General features: G+C 37.5%; 1 protein-coding gene across 1 annotated transcript in view; it reads right to left on the bottom strand.

The window, feature by feature from the left end:
* Positions 1-3,690: 3,690 nt before the first annotated feature.
* LOC122487448 (contactin-6-like) overlaps positions 3,691-25,177 on the bottom strand; it is a 295,894-nt gene continuing 274,407 nt past the window's right edge. Inside the window, 7 exon segments of the mRNA XM_043587958.1 lie at positions 3,691-4,154; positions 4,156-4,216; positions 5,066-5,234; positions 5,997-6,109; positions 15,558-15,744; positions 23,056-23,171; positions 23,285-23,519. Of these exon segments, the coding sequence (XP_043443893.1) occupies positions 4,112-4,154; positions 4,156-4,216; positions 5,066-5,234; positions 5,997-6,109; positions 15,558-15,744; positions 23,056-23,171; positions 23,285-23,519 (924 nt within the window). The 3' untranslated portion in view covers positions 3,691-4,111.

Genomic DNA, 25,177 nt, shown 5'->3' with positions numbered 1-25,177 from the left:
GGTAATCAGATAAAGAAGTTAAAAAAAAAAAAAAGGTAAACTAACCATCAATTATTTTAAAACTTTTGATTTTCTCAGAAGAATAAAGCTTTAAGTAATGATAATAATTGAATTATTTTTATAAAGTAACGTACTCTTTTTTGTCAAGTAATTTTATTTTAAAATTGAACATGTAAAGCAAACCAGTATTCATGTTCAACTTCATGTCATCAAAGAGTGGACATTTCACCACATAAAGCAAAAAAATGTGTAACCTCTCAAATAGTTCACAAATTATTCATTATTAAAATCTCATCACACTGTATGAATTTTCTCATTTTGCCCTGAACAATGAAAGTTTTATCACAGCTTTGCACTTGGGGACCTCTAAAACACAGCAGCAATTCTCAGTGGAGAGTAGAGATGGGTCAGAATCTCTAAGGGTTCTTTGTGACTTGAAAAAGCATACTCAATTTAATCATTGTTTTAGTAATGAAAATTCAATTAACTCAGAGTTAAAGAAAAGCTCAAGAAAGCTCAACACAATCATTTAGGCTAGTGAAATATAGAAATAAATTGGAAAAGCTATATAGTGTGTGTGTGTGTGTGTGTTGTGAAAGGTAATGAAACACTGTCTTATACTAAAAGAAGTCAACTATGCAGCTTGATAGAGAATTGCAAGGTTTTAAAGGAACTCAGAGATCTTGTAATCCAACATCTCATTTTACAGATAAAGTAACTGAGAAGAATATTTCAATAATTGCATGTCAAAAGTTTATAAGGTTAGAATTTAATTATTTGAAATCATCAAAAACAGCAGTGTGATGGTTAATTTTATGTGTCAACTTGCCTGGACTGCAGGGGTTCCAGATATTTAGTTAGACAATATCCTGGGTATGTCCGTGAGGAGTTTCTAGAAGAGCTGAACATTTGAATCAGTAGATGGAGTGAAAAAAATTGCCCTTCCCAATTTGGCAGGGCCTCATCCAGTCTGCTGAAGGCCTGAATAAAATAAAAGGCTATGGAAGAAAGAACGGTTTCTCTGCCTGATAGTCTTTGCTCTGGAACATTCATCCTCCCCTGCCTTCGTACTCAGACTCAAAACAGAAATTATACCATGGGTTCTTCTGGTTCCCAGACTTGGATTGGAACTATGCCATTGACTCTTCTGGGTCTGGAATTCTTTGCTTCCATAATTGATAGCAAGTTCTTATAATCTTTCTCTCTATATATGTGTATACAGGTTTGCAACTGTGTATACACACACCTACACACTCCCTTTCTCTCTGTCTCTGTCTCGGTTCTGTTTCTCAGGAGAACCCTGATTAATTCAAGTACTGAGTTCAACAGTGATGCGATTACCAAATTGTTGATTTCTGTTGAATTAAATATGTAGTTCTATAGCAAATAAAGTAATAAGTATGGCATTTGGGGAGTGTATACAAGTTGACATCTCAAGATGGAGTCTAGACTGATAACATACAGAGGCTTAAAAATAGTAGATTCACTTAGGAGAGAGAATGATTATTTTATCACATTTGAAGTCCAAATAGAATCCATACAATCTCTCACCGTATTTGCTGTTAAAGATAGCAAGTCCTCTTACGGGCCACCTTCTGGTGTACAGTTAGAAATTGGACACTGACCTAGAGGATTTTAATGTGAAGAATAGAAGAGAGGACATGGGGCTGATTTGAACTTCACATTACCTGGCAGCCCAGAGCTTTATAGGGTCGTAAATCTGCTGTGTCAAGTCTCCTAACCCTTATTCCCTTTTCCTCCTTGAGCTGTTTCCAGGTGCAACCACATTTCTTCTCCTTCCTGTAAGAATTATGAAAATAAGTTATCATGTTTATAACAGTTTCTACCAGCAATAAAAGGGTCCACTGGAAATATTTTGTAAATGTTGGGAGAACACACATCACACAGAATGTCTTCCTGAAGTGGATTAATGGAATCATCACTGGTTCCATTCTTTAGTGCCATTTAGTTTCCAGAGTAGGTGGACAACTCGTTTTTCTTGCAACTTTTTTGGATTTTGACATAAGCACAGGCTGAATTTGTTAGCATAGTCTATTGGACACTTAAGGAAATATAGTAACGTGTTTCATTAGGGGTTTAATTCATAGCGGCAGATGACAGCAGCTCTATTTGTTGAAAACTTGCAATGTGGAATTCATTACACTCAACATTTGTGTACGTTATGTCCTTTAATCCTGATAATAGTGATGTGGGGATGTTAAAAGATGTGTCCAAGGCTTCACTTAGTGTAGAAATTTAAGTAAATCAAGAGCCAAAACAAATGCTATTTAGTATTAACACCAAATTATATTCCAAAAATTTTAGTATGGGTTGATAAATAATAAATAGCAGATATTGAATAATGTATAGTTTTAAACCTCCAACAATTGTGAATTAAAGCACAACTGCAAACCTATAAGAGTTATTGATAAGAACTGCCTTAGCCTTCGGACTCATACACATACAGCTATGTATCCAATTCGCTTAATCAGTAGAAACAAAAATCTCATAGTATATTTAACTCTCAGTCTCTGCTTTGTGGAGGAAGACACAAATCTTGTCTCTCACTAAGTTGAGAAAAACATTGAGACCTTGTGCCGCTGGTATTTCTGATCAATACAGATGTATCTTGGACAGGCAGCTGTTAACATGAGTGTGCCAAACAACATTTGCTCTTGCTTATTTATTTTGCTCCCTCAAAGCACAGCCATATCTTAGGGCATGGAGGAGAATAAGGCTCATTAATTTGTACTGTATGCTTGACACACTATTCAGGCAGGGAGAAATTCTGAACTATGAAAAGTCATTGTCCATCTGCTCCTGACTATACTGGGTATTTTAAATAGCTCTAAAATACATTAGAAATGAAAAGAACAAAATCCAATTTTGAGGACTGTGTGATTTGAGGGTTGTGAGGATAATTCAAATATTTTCAACATAATTAAGAGGTTACACCATATGAAGAAGGCAGAACTAGGGTGGCCATTTCTCAACCCTAGCTCCCTAGGACATCAAGACTGATTGGCTAGGAGCTAGTACAAGCTGCCAGGAGGCCAAACTCCTTAAGGCTATTTGTGAAGGAAATGGATGGCCACATAGAATGGCACTGTCCCACTCATTAACCTTACCTTCACCCAGACTGCTTTCTCCAGAATGCGGATCCAAGAAGTAGAGTCACTGACTGAAATAGGTTCACCTTACAGAAGAGCCAACACACAAAAATCTTTATAAGACTTGGACAATGTAGGACTATTTTCATAGTTGCAGAGAAGATTGGCTATATATATGTGTGTATTTATTTATCATAGATTTATTTATTATATGAAAAAAAGGCCACATGCATTGCTAACAATTTGTAATAATTACCTGAGACTTGTTCATGCAACTTTTTTTCTTAGGAGATTTCAAAATTGATTTAAAAAATTAAATTTTGCTGTGAGAAACTGCCTATGATATACCAGACTTGTTAAATTGTTTTAGATGGTTGCTTCTTCCCCTTCTTTTCTTTTTCTTTACCATAAGGCACTTTCTCCTGCCACTATTATTACTGGGATTCTTAGGAAAGTGAGTTGAAAAGAACATCATGTATATACATAAATTACTGGGTACAAATATTTCCTGGCCTCACCTCATTCAGATGTAAAAGCACATCACGCTTTGGAAAAGCTTACATTTTTAAAGAATCCCAACTGTAAACAAATAATTACATTTTATTCCAAGTAGGGTGAACATTTTTAATAGTTACATAGATTGCCTGAAGCATGTAAAAATATACATATTTTCTATGATAACTCAAATCTATTTCATATTTATCATCATCATCAAGGGGAGTTATTTATACTTTCCATATAAGTCACTTAAAAGCCACAGCAGTTACAACTTCACGGATCATTTGGCACTTTCAGAATATATGAAATCATGTGCGAACTTTAAAGTTCAAAAGTGTTTAAAACTGTTTTATTAATGTACCATAGATATTTACAAGATCTTAATAATATACATTTTTTTTCTTTCCAAACAAGTCTGTATTAATGATGTATTTTGTGATAGGGGCTGGAGAGCTTATTTACAGAATGATTTGTTTTCAAAAAACTCTCAAAGATTTATGGTTTTATTCATCGTATAAGTGGCTGAATTGCAAAACAGTAAAAAATGATGACAATTGACAGGAAACAGACGCTAGGTTCTAAGACTGGAACTCCTCTGGAACTCAAGCCTGCAAAATATAAAAATAAAATGAAACATCTTGAGAAAAAAATACAATTGCTTGTTAGATTAATTTTCAAGACCTAAAATGCATACTATCATTTGTCTTCAAATAACACGTTTTAGTATACTAGTTTTGTTTATATTATATACAAGGAAGTGTCTTTAGTCTTCTATCCTAGGCTATCTGTTTTAAATGTAAAAATGAAAAAGGAAAATGCTTAAATTGACCAAGTCTGACGGAAGGGTAGATTAGGATTTGCCAACATGTGGTGCCTGATGATTTCACTGAGGCCCAACTTTAAGCAAGTGATTCATCTGAAGCAAAAATAACAAATCTTATTATGTGCTAAACCCAACTGATTGGTGTGACCTGCTTAGTACACTGTATGGAGAGGATCTGAGATTTGCGACTCAGCTCCCTATGCAAGCCATGATTGATTAGTGATGTCTGCGATGGATATGGGAATAGGGGTATAAGTACATGCGTTTCATATTTTCTGTCCCTGCTCCAAGAAGCCTGTGAAAACCCACAGAAACACTTCCTGATTTTTGTACCAAGAGAATGAATTATGTACCAACGACACACAGTTGTGTTTTCTTTTCTTTTTTTTTCTTTTTGAGATTCAAATGAGGAAACATGAAACTGTTTGTAATAAGTATGCATGTTGCAAATTTGAGGAATTATTTAAAGAAAGATTGACTCATCACCTCTTGTTCACAACTGAAAATGGAAACACAGACCTTTTATTTTTTCACCCAACATTCAAACAAGAATTGGAAAGCTTCATAGAGCCTAGATTTCAGGCTGCAGCTGTCCAGATTCAAAATCTACAACAGCGATGGTGATTCAACTTACTTGACATTTTTGGAATCCTAATTTCTTCACTGCTGCTTCCATCCCCACCATCACTAACTGTTCTTATTTCAATCAAGTAGTCTTCTTCAAACGGAACCAGAAGCTCAGCCGATGTATTGTTTGTTTCCAAGATATGGGTTTTACTCTGTCTGTTTTGCCGATACAGAATCTAAATAAAATAGTGAATCAAAGTTAAAAGGACATGTTGCTTTTTTAAGGTCCAGACACTCTTCTGGAACACTCTACAATGTATCATTATAAATGCTGTCCTCCTTGAATGGAAATATCCAGTCTATGCCTTTTCCTTAAACTTAGGAATTAAAAAAAAACAAAAACAAAAACAAGAACAAAAACAAAGATTTTGTCTTTGGCCAATGCTTCTGAAATGACAATAGATTTATCTCAATTAAATAGCTTGAGGCTATTACCTTTGGAGCTTGCTGTGAAAAGTCACTGGTTAGTTTGGACCCGTTTCAAATACTGGATATATGCATTTGCTAGGAGATGATGTCCATTACCAGTGATAGAAATAATGTGCTGTGGGTATTTGGCTATACTCTTGTTAGATTCCTTTTATATTGTTAAAGGCTTACATGCCACTGCAGCCTAAGTTCTAGAAATTCTATTTGAGTATATTCGTAGATTTCATTCTCATCTCACCTTACTACTCACACACACCATCATCTTCTGATGGCAAGGGGGAGTCGCTTGAAGAAAAACTTTATTCTTGTTGTACCATGACACATTACTGTCCGCAGCATATAAAAATTTTCAGTGAAGAATTTGAAAGAGGCAATGTTAAGCATTTTTCAAATAAGTTTTAAAGATTCCTGTATTTTCAAATGTATAAATTTGTTTCTTATTTGGTTGTGACATTCTTGGTTCCTTAGTAATTTAATTGATATTATTAAGGGAGAAACAAAATACTCACCTTGTAGCCCAACACTTCAGACTCATTTTCCATAGTTTTTACATGTTCCCAGTTCAGGCATAATTTAGAGTTTGTCAGTTTCCAGGCAATGTTAGCTGGTGGTTGGCTTGGTGCTTTAAAGAGATAATCAAAGATCCAAATGAATTTTAATTAGCTCGTGGTTACTGTATGGCCCATCAACATGAAAAGGGAAAATAAGTCCTGGATGATTATCATAGCAGAAGCACAACTTTTTTCAGTGTCATTTGAAATATCATACTAATTCTAATCAGAATAAGCAAATTCATTTAAATTCTGGTCATTTGGGAATGTGTTTGTGACAAACTTATGAATTAATAATGGCTTGTTACATGTCCAGTATTAATGTATTAATCATTGCTTTGAATTGGTTTACTTTACCAATATATAACTAGATGGAGGGCTCTGTTATCTAGTGTTCCAGGTGGTCATCAATCAAAGAGCATGTCAAACAAACTCAGGCTACAAACCCTTTATACATATCAACACAGAGGTTACTTCCTAGCAGTCTTTTCCATTTTAATCTTGCATTAGTTAGGACTCTGACTTTAAGTAACACAACAAACTCAAGATACTATAAGCAAAAAAGTAAGAGATTATGAAGGATACAGGGGAATCTCTTAGAACTCATGGCAAAATGCAAAAGAGCTTTAAGAGGGACAAAACAAAAATGTCAAAAAGCCAAGAAGTTCTTTCTGCTTCCTACCGTTGTGTCTGCTGCATGGTCATCTTACTGTAGATGCTACAGATCTCTTTGTCATTCTCAGCGTATGCAGCAGAAATCGTGACTGTTCTCCATATCTGACATTTGAAATCTACTCTGTTCAGAAATAGTCCATGCTAGAAGCCCCAGGAGAAAAACGAGGATTGATTGCCTTTGGCCATGTCTATTGCACTCTAATCAATTGTGGCTAAATACTAAGAAAAATGCATATCATTGAATATAGAGCTGTTCGGAAACCCAGAAAAGAGAAAATAATTACAAACTGGGGGATCATACCAAAAGGTGTTTACTCTAAATCCAACATGCAGTTTTTAGTTCCCAGAAATTAAGGTTGTCTAGGAGAAAGGTGGTAAGTAGTAAGAGAAGATGGTCTTCGAATCAGCCTTCTCAGGGCAATAATGGATCTAGTCCACCTGTAGAATTTTACATACAAGAAAACTAGAGTCCAGGCTGGTGGTCCAGTTATCCAAAAGCAAGCAGTTAAAGAGTGGCTGAGTCACATCAGAATCCCATTCTCTTGATTTCTAAGCCAGTGTTCCTCCATGACAACATGCTGCTTTTCAAAGATTTGAGTCCACATGATTATTTTTGAGATTTAGGAAACTGGAGAGATTAAAAATAATTTAGCTGGAAAGCAGAGGCAAAGATAAAACTACCCAGCAAGATGTTTTTGGCATCTTATTTGAATTTGTGAGGCTGAATGAGCATAATATTTAACTCATTATAACACTGATGGAAATGATTTCTTTTGGAGCTTTGACTCAACTACTATTTAATCCCTTATAAATTACTGGATGAGTCTTGCTTGGGGTGTCTGAAATTTTATTACCATATATTACCATTGCTGTAAACCCACAGGGACATTACTCTTGTCCACCTAGTTACTGACACCTCAACTGAGACACGGCTGAGAAATGTTTCCCCTCTGCTTCCAATAGGGCTCAGTTCCTACTTTACAATGGATTTGTCACACTGAATTATAATTATTCTTGATTGTGCGTTTCTTTAACTGTATTGAGGGCATGTACCTTGTTCAACTCTGTATTCTCAACCACTGGCACAGTGGTTGACACATAGAAGACATACAGTCATATATGTTGAATAAATGACTACAATAAGATAGCTAAAGAAAAACCACTCAGAGTCCTGAGTGATTGTCTCAGGCTATATTGATTATGTACTGGGATGTGGTCAGATCCATAGGTGACACAAAGTGGCCAATCCATTCATTATTCTTTCCTATAATCAAGGTCAATTGCCATGGACAAACCTCAAGCAATTCATATGATTTATAAGATAGGCCAAATGGATTAAACTTTCCCTAGTACATTTCTTGACTATATATACTCAATCATAATTAAAGGCCTAAGAGTTTTGCACTTAGTAAGCACTCAATGCATGTTTGCCAATATGTTTTATTCCTGAAGGACTAGATAGCAACAATAATAGTTTTGTAACTATTCTCCCTCAACTATCCCAGGGTGCCTTTTCTAATATTTTTCTCAGTTATAAAAGAGATCATATAAAAATTCTCAGAAGATACCATAGTTTTAATATCTAGTATGCTCTTGTGGCACATTTCTTTTATCTCTGTTCTTTAAAATGAAGCACTAACATTAACAGCATCATATAATCAATACAGGGAGAATATAAATTTGCTCCTTTGATGTCATTGGCAGTGATGGACTCTGAAGTATTCATCTATTTTTGTGTCTATTTTGTAGTTCATTCAGAGGAAAAGTACTGTTTTTAACACTACAAATCCACTGGTGAAGCTCCAGGCTGGGAAACAGAACTGACCCTTCTATCAACTATGTTTACAGGGAGTTTATGACTATGGTAATGACACCAAAATGGTTGCATTTGCTTATCTACCCAAGCATAAGTAAAGTGTTCAATGGACATAAAGTGACAAAAGTTCTACCAGGAATGAATTCTTGGTGTGAATGGCCAATGGCATAGATAAATTCTTTGCTATCTTGCTATCTTGGAGGTGGAAAGAGCTGGCCTTTAAAGTCAGAGAGATGTGAATCTGTATCCAGTCTCTTCCAAGAGGCCTTGGTTTTTCCATCTTCAGAATGAGTCAAAAATCTCCTAGTTTTTAAGAGTTTTAGCTTATATGCCATAAAATATGAAATGTTCAGCACTTGGTCAGTGTTACATGCTAAAAAGCTCAGTAAACGCTAATTCTCTTTCCTGAGAGTAACAGCTCTCCACTCAGATCTTATGACATAATTAATTTTTTCAATTGTGTTCAAAGTGTTTTTTAATAATAATGTAATTCCAAAGTTTGCAAATGACCCACTTCTTAAATATAATTAGAGTAAATTTAACATTCTCCCTTAATATTTCTCTTATTTGCATTCTTTGGATGGTTTTTTAAAGACAGATGGGGGTGCCTGGGTGGCTGAGTTAGTTCAGAGTTTGACTCTTGATTTCAGCTCAGGTCATGATCTCACGGCTCATGAGTTCGAGTCCCATGTCAGGCTCCGGGTTGGCAGAGTGAAGCCCGCTTGGTATCCTCTCTCTCCCTCTCATACTTTCTCTCTCTCCAAATAAATAAATACAGCTTAAAAATTTTAAGAAAATCTCTTATAAAAAAAAGACAGATAAAGTGGTAGAGTTTTAGCTACTCATAGTCACTATTGATATGAACACTATTAACAGTTCTGGTTTCATGTGCTTAATGTACATAGTTAAACTGGATTTCAAATATCTATGATGACATTGAGATTTCCATTACCTTGAAAATCTAAAACGTTGTCACATGGCTAATATGAAACACATGCCATGGATATCTGTACCAAGTTGGTCAATGGTAAACTCAAAAAAACAAGCACTTTTCTAATTTTTAAAAGCGTTCTATGCAGTTTTCAGAGACGAAATAATTTTCTATTAATCAAATGACGGAGTGACATTAAACTAGCTGTCTACAGCTCTAATGCTTTCCTTGTGATCAATTTTTCTGTAGATGGCATTTATATTCAACTGTAGTTCACACTGTGAACTCAATTCAAAAACAACTTCTTATGTTACACTTCTAAGTAACAGCATGGGGTTGACATTTGGGCAAGAGAGAAAGAACATAAGTGCAAGATGAAATAAAAGCTTAATGCTTCCTTTATGTCTAAATATGGATTGATTGCAAATTTACAGCAAGAAAAATCCAGTACAGAGTACTAGTCAGTCAACGACAGGGGCCAAATTGAACCAAAACTTGCAAACACTTTGTGTTGCTGGGTCTGAATATTTCTTTCTATATATGCAGTAGTTTTTTTTTTTTTTTCTTTTCTTCTTGGAATTGAGGTAAATTTTTTTCTTCCTTTGATTGTAATCTAAATTCCATTTAAGTGATATCTGTGTGGCTCACAATATATTTTCAATGCCCCTCAGTTGTCTTTTAGAAATAGATAATTTTTCACTAAGCTATGATTCTTGTTGTATCACTGATATTTACTTAAAAAAAAAAAACAAAAAGGCATCATCATTATCACCAGTAACAATAATAACAAAGACTTCAGTCTTTGTTATTAAGCTCTGCATAAGCTGTTCTTTCTGTTTGGAGATCCCTTTGTCCACTACATCTTTTTTTTATTTTTCATGCCATATCAAAATATATACCCTTCACTACAAAGCTCCTCCTTTTTATGTATATCTCAGCCTCTTATTTTCTTTGTAGTTTTTTTCACAATTTATGATTCTTTAATTTTTTTTTGTTTTGTTTTCTTTCAGGTTGCCTCTCCACTAAAAGAGAAATTGCCTGAAGGCAGAGATTTTGGCTGTTTTAATCTCCGTCAGCCACCTCACCCTATGCATAGCTCATGTGAAGCACTATTTTTCTTGAGTGATTGACTGATTCATCATGCTTCCAAAAAAAGGCTCTGTCTTCTCTTTAGCTTGCCCAATCAGAATAGGCAGAGATTTTGGTAAATGTGAGCTTTGCTTTCTGAGAATTTACAATGGATGATCAAGTATCAGACTGAAAATCTAGACAGTGACAGTATGAATGTGTGATGGATGCAGAATTTTTGCTGTCACCACTCTTCTGAGGTAATCTTGATGTCATCTCAAGGACATGGAAAATCAAAGTTAGATCCAGGGATAGCATTTGGAATCAGAGCAATCTTCAATGTTTCATTAAAGGCATTCCTCATCTTCGCTTTGGTTGTCCTTTCATGACCCTTGAAGACAATTTCTGCAACAATTTGTAAAGAGAAAGAAAGTAGAAAGTGCTTTCCTGTTTTAAGAAATGCAAAGAAAATGAAATCACCACTGCAGAAGAAGTATAATAATGTGTTACGATGCACTGAGCTTGTGCTGTATGGCAGCCTCTGGGACACCTTGGTGTACATAATAACCTTTAGTTCTCAGAGAAAACTCTGGAGGAAGCCTCATCTGTTTTTCCGATGAGAAAATGGGTTCTGAGTCATCAGAGAATTAGACCTTTCACACAGGTAGTGCATGGCGGAGCTGGGACTCACAGACAACCTTCTTTCACTCAGGAGTCCCTTTCTCTTTCCAACACTATCTCACAATGAGCCAAAGTGGTGGAACACCCAGAAAAATTACAAATACATAAAAGGGGAAAATAGGGGAAACTTACAATTTGGTAGGAAAGATATTTCACCGTTGACAGGCACGGCAGGGGCACGCCACATGGAGAGAATACATGAAGTGAGGTAAGTGAATGTTAAGTTGTGGAAGATCAATAATTCTCATACTACCATGGCTAGCTAGCAAGATAAGTATAGAAAAGGACTTTGGGACAGATGGTGAAAGATCCTCTTGGCCTTTGTTCTGTGGAATAGAGGAGACAATGAAATTCTGGAAGAAGAATAGGGCACAATTCCATTTTCGGAACAGAAATCCAAAGACCATTTGAGGTTTAGACTGAAGATTTGAGAGTTTGGAAAGAGAGAGACTATGTAGATGGTTAAAGATGAAGATTACAAATTAGCACAGTATTCATGGGATGAAGAGATTCGGAGAATCCATCCATGTTCATTGTGTCTCTCAGTCTAATAGATGCCAAAACAACCTGACTAGGCATTTCTTTTCATATCTAAGGATTAAAATACAAAATTCTTTGATTTGTTATAATAATTAAGTGAGATAATGTATGTGGAAAATTAACACAGGGCTTAGGATATAGACATGCTCAGTATTTTATAGCTGTGGTCAACATAATAAGGCCCTTTCCCTGAAACATTTCCATATCCTCATCCCTGGCATTTGTGGGCTTAATATTTTTTTTTTAATTTTTTTGTGTTTATTTCTTTTTGAGAAAGAGATAGAACATGAGTGGGAGAGGGGCAGAGAGAGAGGGAGACACAGAATCCCAAGCAGGCTCCAGGCTCCAAGCTGTCAGCACAGAGCCTGACGTGGGGCTCGAACTCCCAAACCACAAGATCGTGACCTGAGCCAAAGTTGGAGGCTTAACCGACTGAGCCACCCAGGTGCCCTCTAATTTTTTTTTTTTTTAATGGAAAAGAGGACTGTGCCGGGTATGATTAAATTAAGGATCTTTATATGGGAAGCAATCCTGGATTCTCCAGGTGGGTGAAGTACAATCCTTAAGAGGGAAGGACAGAGGTAGTAGGGCAGAGTCAGAGGAAATACAATGACAGAAACAGAGGGTGAGAGTCACAGGGAGATTTAAAGATAAGGAGCTGCTGGCCTTCAACATAGAGGAAAGGGTCACGGCTAAGGAGTGCAGGTGGTCTCTAGAAGCCAGGAAACACAAAGAAACACATGTTCTTCTAGAGACTCCAAAAGGAGCAGAGCTGACACCAACACCTTGATTTCCAACCGCTGAAAATCATTTCTGGCTTCTGACCTCTAGAAAGGTATGAAAATAAATTTGTATTTCTTTGTACCACTAAGTTGTGGAAATCTAAACAGTAACAATAGGAATCGGAAAAAAATTCTATTCTATTTTCATAATGACAATGATATAGAATGTTACAGAAGAAAATTAGAGGTTTACTTGGTATTCAAATATAACTCAAATGTAATGAGTTAGAGACCTGTAGAACTTCTTATTCTCAAGTCCTTTTGGCTGGGACACTGAAGGATACAGACTGGTGAAAGCCAACATTAAGAAGTATTTGAACAAAATTGCCCTAAAGAAATTAGGAGTTATAAGGGTTTTCATTTGTTTGATTTAATCAGGAAAGAATATGAATGCTTAAAAATAATAAACTGCATTTTAAATTTCCTGAATCTCCTCTCAATTTTCTCTCAGCAGATACATTCTAACATTACATCGTGGTGAAATCGTTCCTTGTTAATCAAACTGTTTTCAAAGGATATGTCCCATACTCTTTGACAACGATGAGCACGTGTGAACACTCAGACAAGCCACCTATGATCATCTTGGCATTTAATCCAAATTTCAGTTAAGGCCACTTGAAGTATCAAGTGCTTGAAGGAGGGCAACTGAACAAACATGGGGTCACCATGTCAAAGACGAGTTTTACGCTTAAACACATAGAGTAAGTTAGCACAAACTAATGCATGATGATTTAAGTTGTACAGATGATCAAACTAGCAAATTCAGGTTGCAGAAAAGGAAGTTATTTTGGAAGCTTCTTAAAGTAGTTTATTGTTCAGGTCCCAGTCCACCCTAAACTGGTCAATATGAGTACAGATAATATGAGCTAACTTAAGCATTGCCTCAATTACTGCACTATCGTGTCTGTCCATCAATCACGATACAAATCTGTGAGGTTTTTTAAATACTATCTTTACACACTTCAAATCACCCTTGATAGTGCCTGAGATAGGAACTGAATTACACAAACGGGTTTCTGTGAGTTTGGCATCTCTGAATACCTGGACAATCTTAAAACCACTGGAAATTTCCATCCAGATTTGAAGATTAGCTGAAAAAGGTTAGACTCCAGAAGGACTCCAGAAGCAAATCATTCATACCCATATATGGCAATGGCTTCATTGATTTGGTCAGCATGGGATAAAACGGGAAGAGAAAGAGAATTACATTTCTAGTTAATCAGTTCTTGAGGACTGCTCATGACCCAGTCTCTTTCAAACTGGGTAGATTGGAAGAGAGCTGGTTTAAGAATTATTGGCCCCACTCTCCCCTTGAAATGGACTGATCCCCCGAGGCTGTTTGCTACCTGTCTGTTTCTCCCTAGCAGTTTCACAGCACCTTGTATTTTTCAAGGTGCTCCTATAATCAGCACTTCATTTATGCCTCACCAATGATTTGGGAAAGGAGTGAAGGTAGAGAGAATTTCCACTTAGCAGATAAGAAAATTAAAGCAACAAAATGGAATGCCTTGTCCTGTTTCAGGTCATGAATCAGTGATGTATCCAGAATTAGAACCCAGGTCTTTGGCTACTTGACTGGTGATATGGACATAAATGCATCATGTATTCTATAGTCAAAGGTTTAATAACTGAGATGATGTCTAAGTTCTTTTTGGATAGGACAAATATGTGTTTACAGGAAAAAAACTTTATATCACTTGATTTTCAAACTGACTTCAACCACCTGTTCTTTTTCAATACATAGAAAAGAATACTGCATTTAACAGCAAGCTATCCTTTTCCTATGTATCCATATCTCAGTCTTCTTCAAAATTCAACAACCATATTTGAACTATATAAGGTTTGAACTGTTTCTCAAAATTCAGCAACTATATTTGAATCCTCTTTTTTATTGGGATTCAGAGACCAAAGAATGTGTTTTTAAAAGCCCGTAAACACAAATAATTTATGTTCACGTGCAACAGGTAAGGAATATACAAGAATTATACAGTCATAAAAAGGACATATGGCAGCTGCTCCTAAATCATATTTGATCACTGTGCCTCATAATATAGAATACTTGTGTAATACCAGGCTCACTCATAGAACATAATGCAACAACGATCAACTACTCATCCTTTATTCAGTAGGCCTTGCCTATGTGAAAGACAGCTGGCTGACTATTAAGGGAGTTAAAAAGAAGTAGAAGAGTTCATTCTTAAATCTGAGGGACTTCTAAGTATACTGCAGTGATAAGTTATTCTAGAAAGAAAGAGCTAGACATCTGGCAGTGCTAGGGCCACATCAGAGTACAGTCTAATTCTCAAATGATAAACAAGACAAAATAGAAACAAATGAAAAACAATTTACCAAGCACGTACTAATGTATGTACTAGATATATTCTTTATGTCTTTCACTCTTGAAGAAAGCCTTGTGAGGAAATAGGTACTATTATTCTCACATTTTCCAGGTGAGGATATTGGGACTCTGCAAGATTAAATAACCACTCAATAATCCAAGAATGAGAGGTCAGTTTTTTTTTTGTTTTTTTGTTTGTTTTTTAGTATTTATTCATTTTTTGAGAGAGAGAGACAGAGCGTAGGAGGGGGAGGGACATAAAGAGAGGGAGACACAGAATCTGAAGCAGCCTCCAGGCTCTGAGCTATCTCCAACTGGTGAGCCATGAGATCATGATCTGAGCCGAAGTTGCATGCTGAACTGCCTGAGACCCGAGGCACCCCAAGAGGTCAGGTTTTGAACTGAGGTTGGGAGAGGGCATCAGAGCCTATGCTTTTAAACATTACACTCTCCTATCTTGCATCTATATACACAGAATATTTTCTCTTTTGGAATTCCAAAAAATCAAAATGGTTTCTTTTGATTGTTATCAGAAAATTTCAACAATTATCCTTATTTAAGGGACAAACTAACCAAACAAAGCAATAAGTAAAACAAGAAGATGGGAAGAATGAAATGGAGAATGAGCAAAGGAACATGTTTCTATTTATAGATGAATCTTGGTCCCTGCAGTGGGATGCATACTTACGAGACTTTTTGGTGGTAACGTTGACTGGGGGGCTTGAGGGCCCTGCCCCTGCAGTGTTGTAAGCTCTCACGGAAGCAAAGTAGATGGTATTAGCTTTCAGCCCTGTGATGTTTTTGGTTGTGACATTCCCACTGACTCTAATTTTCCCAATCATGGATTCTTTGGAGTCATCTGTCCAATATAATACCTGATCATTAAAAACAAAGAACAAACAATTCATTGTTTGCCAGCAAGTAACAACCATGGTAGGTTATGGGAAGGGAGGAGCATAGGAGCACAAATAGAAGAATATTTTCTAATTACAATGGTTATACAACAATAAAATAATCAAAGTCTAAGATTTATAGGGAGGAAATTAAAAAATAAAAATTCACAATGGAAATCAGAGAATCTAGAGTTTTTTTAGGTTACCAAAATAAAATATTGCATGAGCTATCTAAAGGTTATCGACTGTAACAAAGGGTATATATAATCACTTGGACCAAAGCAAGATTCATACCATCAACAAAGGACTTCAGTTACATTTGGTTCTTGATATTTCCTCCAGAGTTCTTTGAGTGACAGGTTAATTAATAATTCAACTTATATCAGGCTCTTCCTATACATTAGTACTGATTTATGCACATTGAAAAAGACAAAAGAGAATAAAGCTTGGTGCCTGCCTTTGAGTGCCTTATAATCTAGTTGAGAGCCTAGAATATATAGGCAAACAAAATGCAGAGGATGCATTCCAAGTAAGTGATATTGGGAAAAAATGCTCTGGGAATTTGAAGAATTCCAAAATCAGGGAGTGATCAGAGAAGAGTTAGAGGAGGAAACTAGAAATGAGCTTTCAGGAGTTGCGGCAAGATGGCGGCTTAGGAGGACGCTGGGCTCACCGCACGTCCTGCTGATCACTTAGATTCCATCTACACCTGCCTAAATAACCCAGAAAACCGCCAGAGGATTAGCAGAACAGAGTAGCCGGAGCCAAACGCAGACGAGAGGCCCACGGAAGAGGGTAAGAAGGGCGGCGAGGCGGTGCGCGCTCCACGGACTGGCGGGAGGGAGCCGGGGCGGAGGGGCGGCTCGCCGGCCAAGCAGAGCCCCCGAGTCGGGCTTGCAAAAGCGGAGGGGCCGGGCGGACTGTGTTCCGACAGCAAGCGCGACTTAGCGTCTGGGAGGTCATAAATTAACAGCTCTGCTCGGAAAGCGGGAAGGCTGGAGGACAAAGGGAGGGAGAGCTGCTGAGCCCCCTGACAACAGAGCTCAGTTTGGTGGGGAACAAAGGCGCTCGCCAGCGCCATTTCCCCCGCCCATCCCCCTGCCAAAATCCCAAAGGGAACCGGTTCCTGCCAGGGAACTTGCTCGCTCCGCGCAAACACCCAACTCTGCGCTTCTGCGGAGCCAAACCTCCGGCAGCGGATCTGACTCCCTCCCGCTGCCACAGGGCCCCTCCTGAAGTGGATCACCTAAGGAGAAGCGATCTAAGCCTGCCCCTCCTGCCCCCGTGCACCTTGCCTACCCACCCCAGCTAATACGCCAGATCCCCAGCATCACAAGCCTGGCAGGGTGCAAGTAGCCCAGACGAGCCACACCACCCCACAGTGAATCCCGCCCCTAGGAGAGGGGAAGAGAAGGCACACACCAGTCTGACTGTGGCCCCAGCGGTGGGCTGGGGGCAGACATCAGGTCTGACTGCGGCCCCGCCCACCAACTCCAGGTATACACCACAGCACAGGGGAAGTGCCCTGCAGGTCCTCACCACGCCAGGGACTATCCAAAATGACCAAGCGGAAGAACTCCCCTCAGAAGAATCTCCAGGAAATAACAACAGCTAATGAGCTGATCAAAAAGGATTTAAATAATATAACAGAAAGTGAATTTAGAATAATAGTCATAAAATTAATCGCTGGGCTTGAAAACAGTATACAGGACAGCAGAGAATCTCTTGCTACAGAGATCAAGGGACTAAGGAACAGTCACGAGGAGCTGAAAAACGCTTTAAACGAAATGCATAACAAAATGGAAACCACCACAGCTCGGCTTGAAGAGGCAGAGGAGAGAATAGGTGAACTAGAAGATAAAGTTATGGAAAAAGAGGAAGCTGAGAAAAAGAGAGATAAAAAAATCCAGGAGTATGAGGGGAAAATTAGAGAACTAAGTGATACACTAAAAAGAAATAATATACGCATAATTGGTATCCCAGAGGAGGAAGAGAGAGGGAAAGGTGCTGAAGGGGTACTTGAAGAAATAATAGCTGAGAACTTCCCTGAACTGGGGAAGGAAAAAGGCATTGAAATCCAAGAGGCACAGAGAACTCCCTTCAGACGTAACTTGAATCGATCTTCTGCACGACATATCATAGTGAAACTGGCAAAATACAAGGATAAAGAGAAAATTCTGAAAGCAGCAAGGGGTAAACGTGCCCTCACATATAAAGGGAGACCTATAAGACTCGTGACTGATCTCTCTTTTGAAACTTGGCAGGCCAGAAAGAATTGGCAAGAGATTTTCAGGGTGCTAGACAGAAAAAATATGCAGCCAAGAATCCTTTATCCAGCAAGTCTGTCATTTAGAATAGAAGGAGAGATAAAGGTCTTCCCAAACAAACAAAAACTGAAGGAATTTGTCACCACTAAACCAGCCCTACAAGAGATCCTAAGGGGGACCCTGTGAGACAAAGTCCCAGAGACATCACTATAAGCATAAAACATACAGACATCACAATGACTCTAAACCCGTATCTTTCTATAATAACACTGAATGTAAATGGATTAAATGCGCCAACCAAAAGACATAGGGTATCAGAATGGATAAAAAAACAAGACCCATCTATTTGCTGTCTACAAGAGACTCATTTTAGACCTGAGGACACCTTTAGATTGAGAGTGAGGGGATGGAGAACTATTTATCATGCGACTGGAAGCCAAAAGAAAGCTGGAGTAGCCATACTTATATCAGACAAACTAGACTTTAAATTAAAGGCTGTAACAAGAGATGAAGAAGGACATTATATAATAGTTACAGGGTCTATCCATCAGGAAGAGCTAACAATTATAAATGTCTATGCACCGAATACCGGAGCCCCCAAATATATAAAACAATTACTCATAAACATAAGCAACCTTATTGATAAGAATGTGGTAATTGCAGGGGACTTTAATACACCACTTACAGAAATGGATAGATCATCTAGACACACGGTCAATAAAGAAACAAGGGCCCTGAATGAGACATTGGATCAGATGGACTTGACAGATATATTTAGAACTCTGCATCCCAAAGCAACAGAATATACTTTCTTCTCGAGTGCACATGGAACATTCTCCAAGATAGATCATATACTGGGTCACAAAACAGCCCTTCATAAGTTTACAAGAATTGAAATTATACCATGCTTACTTTCAGACCACAATGCCATGAAGCTTGAAATCAACCACAGAAAAAAGTCTGGAAAACCTCCAAAAGCATGGAGGTTAAAGAACACCCTACTAACGAATGAGTGGGTCAACCAGGCAATTAGAGAAGAAATTAAAAAATATATGGAAACAAACGAAAATGAAAATACAACAATCCAAACGCTTTGGGACGCAGCAAAGGCAGTCCTGAGAGGAAAATACATTGCAATCCAGGCCTATCTCAAGAAACAAGAAAAATCCCAAATACAAAATCTAACAGCACACCTAAAGGAACTAGAAGCAGAACAGCAAAGGCAGCCTAAGCCCAGCAGAAGAAGAGAAATAATAAAGATCAGAGCAGAAATAAACAATATAGAAACTAAAAAAACTGTAGAGCAGATCAACGAAACCAAGAGTTGGTTTTTTGAAAAAATAAACAAAATTGACAAACCTCTAGCCAGGCTTCTCAAAAAGAAAAGGGAGATGACCCAAATAGATAAAATCATGAATGAAAATGGAATTATTACAACCAATCCCTCAGAGATACAAACAATTATCAGGGAATACTATGAAAACTTATATGCCAACAAATTGGACAACCTGGAAGAAATGGACAAATTCCTGAACACCCACACGCTTCCAAAACTCAATCAGGAGGAAATAGAAAGCTTGAACAGACCCATAACCAGCGAAGAAATTGAATCGGTTATCAAAAATCTCCCAACAAATAAGAGTCCAGGACCAGATGGCTTCCCAGGGGAGTTCTACCAGACGTTTAAAGCAGAGATAATACCTATCCTTCTCAAGCTATTCCAAGAAATAGAAAGGGAAGGAAAACTTCCAGACTCATTCTATGAAGCCAGTATTACTTTGATTCCTAAACCAGACAGAGACCCAGTAAAAAAAGAGAACTACAGGCCAATATCCCTGATGAATATGGATGCAAAAATTCTCAATAAGATACTAGCAAATCGAATTCAACGGCATATAAAAAGAATTATTCACCATGATCAAGTGGGATTCATTCCTGGGATGCAGGGCTGGTTCAACATTCGCAAATCAATCAACGTGATACATCACATTAACAAAAAAAAGAGAAGAACCATATGATCCTGTCAATCGATGCAGAAAAGGCCTTCGACAAAATCCAGCACCCTTTCTTAATAAAAACCCTTGAGAAAGTCGGGATAGAAGGAACATACTTAAAGATCATAAAAGCCATTTATGAAAAGCCCACAGCTAACATCATCCTCAACGGGGAAAAACTGAAAGCTTTTTCCCTGAGATCAGGAACACGACAAGGATGCCCACTCTCACCGCTGCTGTTTAACATAGTGCTGGAAGTTCTAGCATCAGCAATCAGACAACAAAAGGAAATCAAAGGCATCAAAATTGGCAAAGATGAAGTCAAGCTTTCGCTTTTTGCAGATGACATGATATTATACATGGAAAATCCGATAGACTCCACCAAAAGTCTGCTAGAACTGATACAGGAATTCAGCAAAGTTGCAGGATACAAAATCAATGTACAGAAATCAGTTGCATTCTTATACACTAACAATGAAGCAACAGAAAGACAAATAAAGAAACTGATCCCATTCACAATTGCACCAAGAAGCATCAAATACCTAGGAATAAATCTAACCAAAGATGTAAAGGATCTGTATGCTGAAAACTATAGAAAGCTTCTGAAGGAAATTGAAGAAGATTTAAAGAAATGGAAAGACATTCCCTGCTCATGGATTGGAAAAATAAATATTGTCAAAATGTCAATACTACCCAAAGCTATCTACACATTCAATGCAATCCCAATCAAAATTGCACCAGCATTCTTCTCGAAACTAGAACAAGCAATCCTAAAATTCATATGGAACCACAAAAGGCCCCGAATAGCCAAAGGAATTTTGAAGAAGAAGACCAAAGCAGGAGGCATCACAATCCCAGACTTTAGCCTCTACTACAAAGCTGTCATCATCAAGACAGCATGGTATTGGCACCAAAACAGACACATAGACCAATGGAATAGAATAGAAACCCCAGAACTAGACCCACAAACGTATGGCCAACTCATCTTTGACAAAGCAGGAAAGAACATCCAATGGAAAAAAGACAGCCTCTTTAACAAATGGTGCTGGGAGAACTGGACAGCAACATGCAGAAGGTTGAAACTAGACCACTTTCTCACACCATTCACAAAAATAAACTCAAAATGGATAAAGGACCTAAATGTGAGACAGGAAACCATCAAAACCTTAGAGGAGAAAGCAGGAAAAGACCTCTCTGACCTCAGCCGTAGCAATCTCTTACTCGACACATCCCCAAAGGCAAGGGAATTAAAAGCAAAAGTGAATTACTGGGACCTTATGAAGATAAAAAGCTTCTGCACAGCAAAGGAAACAACCAACAAAACTAAAAGGCAACCAACGGAATGGGAAAAGATATTTGCAAATGACATATCAGACAAAGGGCTAGTATCCAAAATCTATAAAGAGCTCACCAAACTCCACACCCGAAAAACAAATAACCCAGTGAAGAAATGGGCAGAAAACATGAATAGACACTTCTCTAAAGAAGACATCCGGATGGCCAACAGGCACATGAAAAGATGTTCAGCGTCGCTCCTTATCAGGGAAATACAAATCAAAACCACACTCAGGTATCACCTCACGCCAGTCAGAGTGGCCAAAATGAACAAATCAGGAGACTATAGATGCTGGCGAGGATGTGGAGAAACGGGAACCCTCTTGCACTGTTGGTGGGAATGCAAATTGGTGCAGCCGCTCTGGAAAGCAGTGTGGTGGTTCCTCAGAAAATTAAAAATTGACCTACCCTATGACCCAGCAATAGCACTGCTAGGAATTTATCCAAGGGATACAGGAGCACTGATGCATAGGGCCACTTGTACCCCAATGTTCATAGCAGCACTCTCAACAATAGCCAAATTATGGAAAGAGCCTAAATGTCCATCAACTGATGAATGGATAAAGAAATTGTGGTTTATATACACAATGGAATATTACGTGGCAATGAGAAAAAATGAAATATGGCCTTTTGTAGCAACGTGGATGGAACTGGAGAGTGTGATGCTAAGTGAAATAAGCCATACAGAGAAAGACAGATACCATATGGTCTTACTCTTATGTGGATCCTGAGAAACTTAACAGGAACCCATGGGGGAGGGGAAGGAAAAAAAAAAAAAAAGAGGTTAGAATGGGAGAGAGCCAAAGCATAAGAGACTGTTAAAAACTGAGAACAAACTGAGGGTTGATGGGGGGTGGGAGGGAGGAGAGGGTGGGTGATGGGTATTGAGGAGGGCACCTTTTGGGATGAGCACTGGGTGTTGTATGGAAACCAATTTGTCAATAAATTTCAGAAAAAAAAAAAAAACAGAAATGAGCTTTCATAAATAAATAGGATTCAGATAAGAGGTAAGGCATTCCTGGATTAGAGTAACAGACCTATCATATGAATAGAACTTTCTGTTTGGACTAGAAACTGCATTAAAAACAAAAGCAAAACAAAAACAGTGTAAGGAGCAACTAAAGAGGTATAGAATTATACTTTTATTGTAACTCCAAAATAAAATAAATGTGTTATCCATTTGGGGAATCACTGAATTTGCAAGCTAAAGAATAAAAAGTAATTAAGAAGTCTCATTGTTTAACTTTGTGAGAATTAAGGCCCATAAATATGATTTACCTCATTCTATACAGACTATAAAGGACAGATTAATGAAAATCTAGGATTTTTTTCTTATCATTTAACTGCCTTTTCCAAGATGACTACATCTATTCAAGTCCTGCTCCAATTCAAAGATAGCTTTCTCAATGAAATTCTTCTATGATTCAAGATCATTGAGGATTAGATATTTATTATTCCCCAAGAAACAAATATGATGGTGATTTGAATGTATAAATGAGATAATCATCTGGTCACCTTACAAATGGCTACCATTTGTTAATTTGCTTGCTTAAGATCACCTAGAAAGATCTCTTCTGCTCACTCCAAAGCTATAGACATACAACCTAAGAACTAGGTTAGTAGCATAGGGCTACTGAACAAGAATTGTATGGTTAGCTGGCATATTCATAAGTGGAAGTGAAATTAATATGGATTACCTCATAGCCCAGCACTCTTCCAGTGTTTCTATTCCAGGCAATAGCATTCCATGAAACCTCCATTTCCGAAGCAGAAAAACTCTGGACAGAAGTTCCTCTTGGAGCCAGCTGAGGTTCTATCATTCAAAAAAAAGACACAATCGTCTTCAGTAAAATGGTTCATGGAAAATGAATGCAACATATGGATACATTCCCAAGTATGACCATTCCAGGGCTGACCACAACTTACCATCTTCCCCGGAGTAGACAATGGACACGGTACTCAGAGATCCTTCTCCTTCATTATTATATACACCCACTTTGACTTCAAAGGGAGAGAGGGGGGTGATACTTTCATTTCTGTAAACAAATCTTGATGATTCTACAGATGGTACTCTTTCCTTGGTCCAGGTTGTTGAGCCAACTGGCCGCAACATGATGATGTATCCAAATTCCTCTCCATTCTGTAGTTCTTCTGGAATTGACTTGGGCAGAAGTGATCAATCACTGAGTATTTACAAAAATATTTTATGGAGCTACTATAATTTATATTGATGAATTGGCGTTTCTTTTCTGTAGACAAACATGGATATTAACCTTGTTTAATGAAACATTGAAAAAATAATAATACTTTTATTTGGAACGCCAATTAGGAAAGTGACCCCAATTAAAGATATTCAGATAAATAAATGAAAAATTTAATGGAAATGTAAAACAGGTTTTACATGTTTATATCTCTTTCCATGATTATTCATTAAGTTGCAATAATGAAATGTTATAAAAATAGTTCAGAAGATTGTAAGACTGTATAAGTTAAAACATAATTTGGATATGAATTTTTAAACTCGGCACAAAATTAACTTATTAACTATTTCAATGCTAGCTATATTTTCCTTTCATAAAATTTTCAACAAATTCTTATAAGATACATGTAATTATTATATAATAATATTTGCTTTAAAACTTATAGAGCATCACTCAAACACAAAAGCATAAAAGAACTTCCAGTATTTTTAAAACATACATCTTCATTAGTAGTAACATCAGGGTGTACTTTTCCTGACATTTTTAAAAACAAAACAAAAAAAATTTGCTTATTCTCACAGAGACCAAATCCTGTAAGACTCACTTAAAACGTAAACTTATTAAAATTACAAAACAAAAATAGATATTAGTTCCCCAGAACTCTACAGATATTACACTATAAATAATCACGTAAAATAAACACACAAAAATGAATTTATGCTTGAATTTAGACACATATTCCATCTGTTTACAAGAAGTTTGCATTTTAAAATCTATGAAAATGTAGGGTTTTTTTTTTTAAAGAAAAATGTCTTCCTTGTCTTTTCTTTTTGAAATATTTTGTTATTAAAGGCATACCTGACAGGACATTAATGCTCCAGTCCCGCATACCTACAAGTCTTTTTAGGAGGTTTTCCTTGCCCATACATATCCATTCATTGTATCAAATTATCCCAAGACCTGGACCACATCTAATTACCCAGCAATGGGCACCAGAATCAATGGTGCCATTTTAATCACTATGAGGCCCTGGGTGCCAAATCTTTGTGTTCCATAGTGACTGATGGACCCCATCAATTCCTCTCCCCTATAGAATTTGAATATGAAACATAGGTGGGGCCAATACCTGATAAACTTAGAGTAGGCAATAAATAGAAAATATACAATGAATATAGTAGGGATAATGAAGCAATAGAAGTTAGGAGGCAATGGCAGCTATAAATCACATAGAGAAGAGACAGAATGTAGCAGTTAGCAAAATAGGAAGTTGTAAGTAAAGGAAACGGGAAGAAGTGAGCACAAGCCATGAGGGACCATTGGAGCTGGATCACCAGAGTAGCCGGCAGCCGACTAGAGCTACTGTGCTCTGAACAGTGATGAACGACGTTCCAGTTCTTCATTTGACCTGCCTGCTTGGTTAGTGAGACTTTTTTCCATCTTCATTACCTCCCGTGTAGCTTTAAAAGAAATCCCCATTAACTGAGACGACCTGAGCTGGGCTCTGTTTCTTGCCATGTGGAACAGTCTAACAAATACAGAAAGTGAAAAGAGGAAGAAAAATACAGGTCCAAACACCTGGGGAAGGAAATGTTTCCTTGTATTAGCACTTTTCACAGGG

The sequence above is a fragment of the Prionailurus bengalensis genome, chromosome A2, assembly GCF_016509475.1.
Source record: "Prionailurus bengalensis isolate Pbe53 chromosome A2, Fcat_Pben_1.1_paternal_pri, whole genome shotgun sequence".
In the NCBI taxonomy this organism is placed as follows: domain Eukaryota; kingdom Metazoa; phylum Chordata; class Mammalia; order Carnivora; family Felidae; genus Prionailurus; species Prionailurus bengalensis.
The sequence above is the reverse complement of the archived record's forward strand: the minus strand, read 5'-3'. Positions and strand labels throughout refer to the sequence as shown.